The sequence below is a fragment of the Plectropomus leopardus genome, chromosome 15, assembly GCF_026936395.1.
Source record: "Plectropomus leopardus strain MGB_pleo_1.0 chromosome 15, ASM2693639v1, whole genome shotgun sequence".
Lineage (NCBI taxonomy): Eukaryota > Metazoa > Chordata > Actinopteri > Perciformes > Serranidae > Plectropomus > Plectropomus leopardus.
The window spans coordinates 18,883,576-18,893,293 of record NC_142190.1 but is presented as its reverse complement, the minus strand read 5'-3'; the positions used below and the strand labels follow the sequence as shown (position 1 = coordinate 18,893,293).

General features: G+C 37.8%; 1 protein-coding gene across 2 annotated transcripts; it reads right to left on the bottom strand.

The window, feature by feature from the left end:
* Positions 1-2,131: 2,131 nt before the first annotated feature.
* On the bottom strand, positions 2,132-5,088 carry LOC121952858 (uncharacterized). Of its 2 annotated transcripts, XM_042499709.2 has the most exons (3): positions 4,654-5,088; positions 2,804-3,273; positions 2,132-2,643 (listed from the first exon to the last, which is right to left on the bottom strand). In XM_042499709.2, exons 1-2 carry the CDS (start codon positions 4,775-4,777, stop codon positions 2,813-2,815), a joined length of 585 nt encoding a protein of 194 aa, XP_042355643.2. In that variant the 5' UTR covers positions 4,778-5,088; the 3' UTR covers positions 2,132-2,643; positions 2,804-2,812. The 2 variants fall into 2 exon arrangements, with proteins under 2 accessions (XP_042355643.2, XP_042355642.2); XM_042499708.2 differs by having other exon boundaries at positions 2,132-3,273.
* Positions 5,089-9,718: the final 4,630 nt, after the last annotated feature.

Sequence of the window (9,718 nt, the reverse complement as noted above, 5' to 3'; positions counted from 1 at the left end):
GGGTTGCAGTGATATAGGGTATTTTTAAGGTTTATGTGGTATGAAAGTTGGCAATTACCATACTGTGTACATTTGTTTATTCACAATATTGAAAAAAAAAAATACAATTAGATGTAAAATCTCACGTTCATTTTAGTTCTTTTCAAAAGGGAGACTGTGTAAACGCATGTTAATTTAAAAAATGGCCTCGAGTCTTCATTATAGTGAGAAAACATGTATTCAAACAAAACTATTTTCATCCCTTTAAGGGTTTTTCTGACCGATTATATAATAATTCTGTAATACTGTGATACCGTGATATTTTCTGAGACATTATTGTACCGTGAAAATTTCATAGTGTTGAAACCCTACTGCCAGCTGCAGACCTCTGCTGGAAACCAACAAACAACAAGTATCGCTCTTTTTTTGAGTTATTACTGCATTTTCAGCAGTGTTTTAGTCACCAAACGTGGGTGTGTTTCCAGCAGGTACAGTGCCGCAAAATTGGTCATTTTTTAAGGAGACACTAGTGCATTTTCTGCTGGGAAAGTGCCACAAAAAGCGCTTTTTCTTTCTTTTTTTCAGTGAGACATTGCTGTGATTCATGCCGAGAGACTGATATCTTTCCCTAACCATAACCACATGATAATCACAGTGTTGTTAAAATGAAAAGAAAGGGAAATTTTCAACATATCTGGTAATAACACACCACTAATCAAACATATCCATGGTTTGCATTAATGTACAATGGCAACATTTATTCTGCCAACTGGGTAGCAGCAATATGTCAACGTTTGTCAACAAATTTATGCAGAAAATTAAAAACTTCCACTCTTGAAGCTAACTGTTAAACATCATCCATCTTTCTGCTTATCTCAGCGGCAGAAGGCAACACTGACTGTCCTGATATTCCTGCAACCTCACATCTCTTGGAGAATCGCATTAACGGCATTATACTACTGTTAAGTAACAGCTTAAAATGTTAATTTACCTACAGCATCAGATTTATTGTTACAGTAAGTAATTTAGCTTTATTATGTATTTTTGAGGTAAGACAAAATGCTAGCTTTGTTCTCCTTAGGTGTTCTCTGCCTCTTAGTTACGATGCTGAAAATCAGTCCTCATGTGAGTAACAGCTTTGTCATCAACGCAAAGTGAATCCTAAAGCCCAGGGAGACATGTCTGGGATGTACTTGTCATTTAAACTTTTTTTGTCATGTGTTTCACTTTGTTCATGCATAAAAACTCTCAGGCACAACTTTTCTGTCTCTTCTTGAATTTATTGACCTTTCACTTTTGGAACATCTGATCTGCTGCGGAAACATGACTTTTCTGCCATCTATCGTCCAGCAGTGGAAGTGCCTCTCAGATCTCTGTAAAAATGTATCTTTTAAAATTTGCTTTTTTAACCGGCCTTTTGTAGGTGAACAGTATAGAGCAGCAAGAAACAAGCAGGAAGAGAGAGAGGGCTACTGGATTCAGGACTTTGAACATTATCAGGATGTCTACAGGTGTCAGACACTTAAATTTAATGCTTTTAAAGACTTTTTACAATATTTTGAATTAAATTTAACACTGATTTTTGCACGGATTTTTTAAACTTAAGCATTGGAGCGAAGTATAAATGTAAGTAGTGCATATGTGGTCCTATGCAGAGGAAGGCTTTATGTACAAATCCGTATATTGGAGTGAGTTTGGTTAATCCACATTTTGGCCAACAGGTAAGTACAAGTATAAAGTTACAAAGCAGTATTAGGTTCAGTGATAAGTTTAGAGATTTGTAACAATAAAAATGTAAACTTTTACGCACGAAAGCTTGAATTGTTGTGACATAAATGAATTATAAGATGGATAAATGAAATTGGATAAAATGTTTATGGAAATAAGACGTCACAAATTCAAATTAAAGACTACCATTTATAAAAATTGAATTTTATACATCTGAAGACTTTTTAAGGATCAATGTTGGATCCGCAGACATCTTCTGTAGATCACCGGTATATCAGGTCAGGTCAATATGTTTTACAGTTTGAGCTTTTGAACGCATTTTATTAGAAAGTGTAGCTGCATATATAAGACATTGTTATTTAGTAAAATTAACGATCGATTAATCGATGAATCATTATTTGAAAAATGAAACATAAAACGTTGCTTATGTCAAATAATACCAAATGCATTTTATCCTGAGTTTAAAGCTCACAGCAACATACTGTATATATTTTGACAGCATGTCATGGCCTGTTGATTAAGCGATTAAATTTCACGTTTGATTAATTCTTAACGACCGCTTAATCGATCATGGATACATTTTTATCATCCCTACCAAAAAACAAGAAACACACACAAAAAAAGAAATGAAAAAAAAAGAAAACTGCTAATCTGTATTTTGAAGTTCTTCAACTGAAGAAGTAAAACAAAAATGTCACGTGACCCCTGTTCATTTAACCCTCCTCCACCTCACGGACCTGTGGACACGCAGATGTCAGGGGGGTTTAGTGGTATTATCCTGATTGGGTTTCAGTCCAGAAAGATTACATAATTTAGAAGCTCAAGATAAATGGAGCAAATCCTCTATTAAGTTTTTAACAGACCCATTGACCAGGAGCAGGGCCTGTCCTCGTCCACTGATCGTCACGACACTGTGGAGACGTGTTTGTTTCGTACCTGACAGAGAAGGCATTTCTGTCAGGCGCTTGAATTGGCAACATGCTCGGCTTCTCTTTAGTCCAGCGTCTTAACACCACCCAAAAATCTTCACCCAGTGGCTAAATCTGTTTTAAACATAGTGCCTAAAATAACATCACAGCATAAGGCGCTTACTTACTTCTTTAATTCAGTTTGTGCTCAAACGCAGTAATGACTCCTGTTGGTCAGATTCAGTCAAAGCCTTTTTCTCTTCACCCCCTTTAGGAAAAGTCTGTCTCAATGCACCCTGGGTCTCTTTCAACAGAGCGTCTCTGTGTGGGACGTAACGCTGTCGTCTGTTGGCCCTGTACACCTCCAGCCTCTGCTCCTCAGCCTGGGGGTCCTCCAGCACTCCCTCCCACCTCAGGCTCTCCCTGGCCTGGGCGCTGGGCTCTCCACTGCCGCTGGTTTTGTTTGTCGCTGGCAGCAGGGTCAGTGAATCCTTTGGGTGTTTTTTGCTCCTCTGGCCGCTGCCAGTGAGCCGTTCTCCGTCTTTCTTACTGGTGGCACTGAGCTTGAGCAGCTGGGCTTGAGGCTGACCCGGACTCTGTGGGGGCAGCAGGGACACGGGTGAGGTCTCAGGGGGCAAAGATACAGCCTGAGGTTTCTCTGTAGGGAGGCAACATAAACATGTAGGACAAACAATGCTCAGGGTTTAGATTACTAATGACTCCCTCTGGAGTTAAAGGGCTAATGGCTTGGTTTACAGTAATGAGGCGTAATAGACCGGTGAGTGGAAGCGACACTGGTGGGCCTATTCTCTGTTGACCTGTTCAACCCTGTCGAAAATCCTCTACCATCACCACATGATCCTTCTGCGTTTACATTGTGTACAGTTACAGGAACCTTGGTTTGAACTGCCAAAGTGATGATACATTAATTTAACAATGTTCAAATTATTGTTTTTCCAACTCGTGGTTCAGTCTGTGCTCCTTGACTCTGTAGTATGACTAATTTTAAATACAAGCAGTGGGAGCGATCTTTGGGCTTTTCAGTATACACATATATATACATATATATATATATATACATATATATATATGTATGTATATGTATATATATATGTATTTCATGGTCTGCTCACAGACAATCTGCTTTTCCTTTACATAGCCTCAACAGAGCCTCAGGTCCCACATCTATTTTTCAATCAATCTTCAATAATCCCTAATTTGTCCGGGGAATGCATGAGGTTGTTAATTTCCATCTCTCTGCATGTATACATATATATATATATATATATATATATATATATATATATATATATATGGACACACACGTGTGTGTGTGTATAATCCATGATGCGCTGATATTTAACTGTAAAGTTATCTTATCTTAAAAAAAATAATCCTTGAATTTGCCTTGAAAACAGCAGGTTAATATAACTCCTGACTTTGCATCTATGTGTTACCTCAGTAAACCAAGTCTAACTTAACTTGAACATGACAAAGAGGATTTTGACAATGATGAAGTAAGGAGATCAGCGAGTTCTGTTTTGTTAACATGTTTACGAAAATATATGATTGACTTAGTTTGCAACCAGCATAATACAGATATAGGCCTATAGCACACTTAACTTGGTTTACTGAAGTTGCTGAAACCTAGAAAGATTGATTTAATTAAATTCATAATTTTTAAGTTCTGACAACTTCACATAATCAAGTACATATAACTACATTTTAAGTAAACTTAAGAATTGGATATAAAGCAAATATAAAGTAAGACTAATAGTTATATTTACTTACATTTTTCAAGGCAATTGGTTTTCTAGATATTTTTAAAAGTAAAATTACAATGTCAGATTGAACAGTGTAGCCTGTAATCTATCATTAATCAAATAGGCTATGATCCCCCGACTACCCTTTGTGTCACTAATAATGCCTCTGTACAATATTGAACGCATCATCTTAACTAATATATGATTTTTTACGTGGGCCTATAATCTGTATTTCCCCGCCACTAAAAAAGTGTATTCACCAAAAGTGTATTTACCTGTGTTTTCCGAAGAAGTGGCAGAAAGAGTGGATTTCTGTCTCTTCTTTTTCTTCTTCCTTTTATTGTCAGAGCTCCTGGATGGCTGCAGCACCTTACAGTTTTTGTTTCTGTCTTCTGGCATGATGTAGTCTGCTGATGAAGGAGGTCTGTGCAGGTGAAACAAGTTAACCGAGCCTGCGGACGGTTGTGCCGCAGGAAAACATGCTTTTCTGACGACTCCTGCGAGGATAACGGCTTCAGTCTCGAGACAAACTTTGTTTTCGGTGATTTAAAATAAGTTTGTATGTTGCACAACAAGGCAGGAGAAGGTGGGAAATGTTGGTTGCTACATTGCTAATTTCTTCTTCTTCTTCTTTTTTGTTGTTCCGGAACACGCGAGTCCACAATCACGCTTCAACGCCGCGTTGCCGTGTAACCCGTTTCCATGGCAATAGGACACACCTTCTCAGAGAAATGTGAAGATTTACATCCGGGTAACTCTCGCTTTTTAGAACAGGCCTACATTAAACCAAAAAGAGGACACTTTTTTTGGTTCTTCATTTTTAAAAATGCCAGTTTCTCCTCTGATGAAAAGTAGCTTACATCATTTATTTATTATTTTAGCAATATTATATATATAAAATTTGGCTGAAAAAACTACCCTCCTTCTATACTTTTAGAGATACTTATTTGTAAATAAACTTGAGGGCAAATGAAAATTTAAAACTTTCTCTTAAATTTTGAGTTAGGTTTGTGGTTTGGGGAGGGTCATGCAGTTTACCCCAATCAATCATGACGCTCAATGAAAAATATTTGTTGCTTTGTGGAGGGTTAAGATTAAAAGAAAAAAAAGTCACCTCAAATGCGACCCCCTCCTCTGTTATAAAAACTACAGTCCCTTAGAGTCTTATGCTTTGTCCTTCCATTATAATATAATGTTTTCCCCCTCTAGTCTATTTTCAGTGTCCGTGTTAGTTAGCATGATCATGCTCTGTCCTCAGTAATCGGGGCTAAAAAAAGTGATATTTAGTTCAACTACACCTGTTACAATTTAACAGACACTGAAACCCTCTGGTGGACACAAAACAAATTTGATCAACGCAAGCAGAAATTTTCAACTGCAATGCTTCCTGTCGTCACTGGGAAATTAAATGTCAATACGAGCAAAGATACATGATCATATGAAACCAGAGCAGTGTGAGACCTGGTGGTCTAAGCTATTTTAAGCCCTTGGAGAAATTTGGGCAGTGGTCCTTTGGCCATTTAGAGCTGGACAGAGGTAGCTGACCTTTAGCTGAAGACAGAATAATAAAGAACAAGTAAGAGATTGTCAGTGCACATGTAAATTTTATATTATTTATTTATATTATATTATTATAATGACCATACATTTTATTTGTGTAATATTTAATTTCATTATTCTCATAAAATTGATCTCTTGGTGAATCTTTTCAGGTTTGCAAAGGTTTAAAGAGAGATCTTGTGACTTATTAAAGAAAAGATAATACAGTCTTCTTTACAAATTAAGGAATAAACTCTTAAGCAATAAAATCATAGTTAAATTCGATACACTCGGGGGTTTGCCCGTGCAGCCTAACTGGGTGTTTAATTACCTATGGTGGCTAAAGTTTACTTTAGATAGATACTGTGACATTACAGAGTCAGTTTACTAACTTTATGACTCTTCTCTACTTGTGCAGCTGTTACACTATGTTTTTCGCTTTAATAAAGATGTTACAGGTTGTGGTGCAACAATAACACTGTTGCCTCATGGCTTTAGAGTTTGCACGTTCTCATCGGATTAGTATGGGTTTTCTTCAGGTTTTTCAGTGTCCTTTTACAGTTCAGACATGCAGATTAGGTTCATTGGTGACTCTAAATTTCTTGTAAGAGTAAATATGAGTGTGACTTGTTGTCTGTCTCAATGTGTCAGTCCTGTCGTAGTCTGTCAACCTCGGGTGTCAACAAGTGTCAGCTGGGATACGCTCCACCACCCCTGCGACACTCAACAGGATCAGCGCTTACAGATGATGGATGAAGTAGTTTAAGAAATGTAAATCATATTAAAACCTACAATAACTGATTCTTTGGCTTGCTGTGGGTCCAGCAAATACAAGCTGTGAAAGCAACGTTGACATATTGTAAACTTTTAACAATTGCCTATTTACACACCCAGCAGATACACAGAAAAACAGTAACATTAATTTGTTGTGAGTTGTGTATTTCACCTGATGAACATTCACATTCCTTTTTGCACTGTTTGGGTATTTGGGGCTCCACCTACCCCTGAGAAAAATATCTGGCTCTTTAGCTAAATGTTTTCTACAGCTAGTTGTTTACTTTGTCTTTTCAAGGTTAAGTGCTGAGCCTGAAAAGGAAAGAGGCTTTCAGAGCTTTTTTTCCACTGAAAACAGCTGCCTGTTGCAACCAAAAACTACATACAAAAAATTGTAGCTGTAGTTGTAATAGCAGTAGCAATAGTTGTAGTTATATCAGTAATAGTAGTAGAAGAAATAATTGTAGTTGTAGTTGTAGTAGTGTTAGGAGCAGTAGTATTGAGAATTTTCAATTTTGTATCAAAACAAACAAACAAAAAACATTTGCAAACTGATTAGTCTAAGTGGGAAAAAAGCTGTGTGCTAATTTTCAAGGAACTTGATGCTATTAATGAAACCATGTTCTTTTAAATCGCTGCATGCGGATTTTATATGTCGCCTCTGACAACATCCACAGCAAGCGGCCTGGTATTTCCCGGGGAGTTTCCATCCTATTCCTGTTCCATAGAATCCAGTCCACCACTGGTTCCTCAGTACTTTTCAGTTCCTCAGTCTCACACACACACACACACACACACACACACACACGCTGCATTTCTTAAGTTAATAAACCTGATCCTTTGAAGCACAATCCCTTTTAGAGTAGAGCACACAACGTAACCTTTCTTATAATTACTAGGCCACTAAACTTGGATGCTATGTTCTGTCAGCTATTAAAACATACACCCACCAGTGCTAAGAATAGCCTCAAACTCTGAGCTCAAACAAGTCTGTCCTGCTTCTGCATTTCCCCCCACATATCTGAGCTCTTCCAGTAAAGACTTCAGGAAGAAGGAAGACAAATCATGACGCTAAGTCAGAGAGGACACATAACACCGATCTATGCATTGTGACCAAGTTCACCGAGATGCAACATAATAAAGGTGTTTTTTAAAGGTCCTCTTCTTAAATACGATGGCTATGAGGATATCACAAAAACATTATATTTTGCATTTTTACAGGCAAAATTAATAGCTAATGGCCAACAAAAAACACATTTACATGTATTTAATTGTTCACACAACCTTTGACCCACAGCTCAGTGTTTATGTGTTGTGAGCCATGCCTCTTACGAGTCACAGACGATGAGTCGGGGAAGATGTGACTCGCCCGCCTTTTTGTCTGGTGCGGACATCAAAATACAACCGATCTTGACTTGCAGTGAGTGCATTGGCATCTGCTTGCAAAACTGTTTTTAACGACAGCTTTTGAAAAATGCATCAAATTAAAATCAGTTTGGATGGGACTCGTACATAAAAGTCTTAGAAATCTCCATCCAGTCAGGGCGTATGTTTTACAGAGAGGGGGTTTAACCTCGCCGGTATACCTCCAGACAGCCAGTACAAAGTCTCCAGAGAGCAATTATATCATTTTACATGGTGGAGCGGGTTACTGTGTGTTAAATATATTGAGTAAAAATACAGAGTACAGCTTGTTCTTCGGGGTGAACTAGATGTACCAACTTAAATGTTGTTTTTTTTCACCTGGAGAGCATCATGCATTTGTGTTTATATGTGAGTCTGTGTATCCGTCTGGGAGCGTTACTTGTAGATTTAGTTAATTTGGTCATATTCCCTTAATATTTGTGCTTCTACCATATTTAAGTAAACAGGCTATATAGTTAAAGGTTTTCTTTTATATTCTACTTTAGTTGTGTTTATTGTTGTTAGTTCCTATTTTGTTGTGTTGTAGCCTCCAAAGTTAACATAGAGTCCAATTACGAGCGACATGAATCAAAGAATTCTTTAAGCCATTAAAAATGTATTCATCCTCATGATTACATATTTTATCTATAATTTACATACAGTGCTTGTTAGCAGGAAAACTGGATCCACTCTTTGCAAAACACTGTGGCTCTCAAAACTCGAACCAGCGAACCACCAGCTATTTCACAGATGAACTCATAACAAAAGACTCAAACATGCACACAGCAGGCTGTGAAAAAAAGTGAAGGGCACATTTTTAGAGTCAATAAGCTACTCATACAACACAATGCTGTGAGTGAGTGATATGATGAATTCTCTGTCCTTTATTTCCAATACTGATCGAACATAATATTATAATGATGATCACTGATTCATAATGACTTCCACCTCCACAAATTCCGAAAAAGGACATAGTGGCTGAATCAGAAGGCAATGAAGGTTACCAGCTAGCAATGGAGTGAAAATGGAGTGACTGACATTTCCACAGAAGCGGCATCCATATCTGTCAGATCTGTGTCACTTTTACTCAATAATATTCAAATTCTTATATATTCTGTGGAAAAATAATCTCTAAAGTTGTTACAAAACTGGCAGAGGGAGGACAAGACGTAGGAATGAGACAGCGAGTTTGGTCTCGTGAGGATTTGCTGTGTGTGTCAGGTGACAGTGAGGAAGCAGATTTCTCAAACTGCAGCAACCTTAAAGCTGCAGAGTGACAAGCTCAGGTTCACAGAGAGAGAGAGAGAGAGACTGCGGAAAGAAGACTCGCCTCACAGTCTTTGCTGTGTGGGAGTGTCCGTGTGCATCTGTGCTGAGAGGTTAACACATTCATCTTGACCTGCTGATGTATACGTGGAGGCAATGTTGTGCCATTAGTTGCAGGTTCAAACCAAACCCTAACAGATGCTTGGTCAGAAAACACATCCTGAATCTTTTAAGTATTGATGTATAATGATAACAAGACGTTCAGTACAGAAGCAGAGGAGTTTCATATATAATGTCTGACATGGATTATGGCATCATCCAAGTTTATGAACATGGCTCCGTTAATCTGTTTAGGGG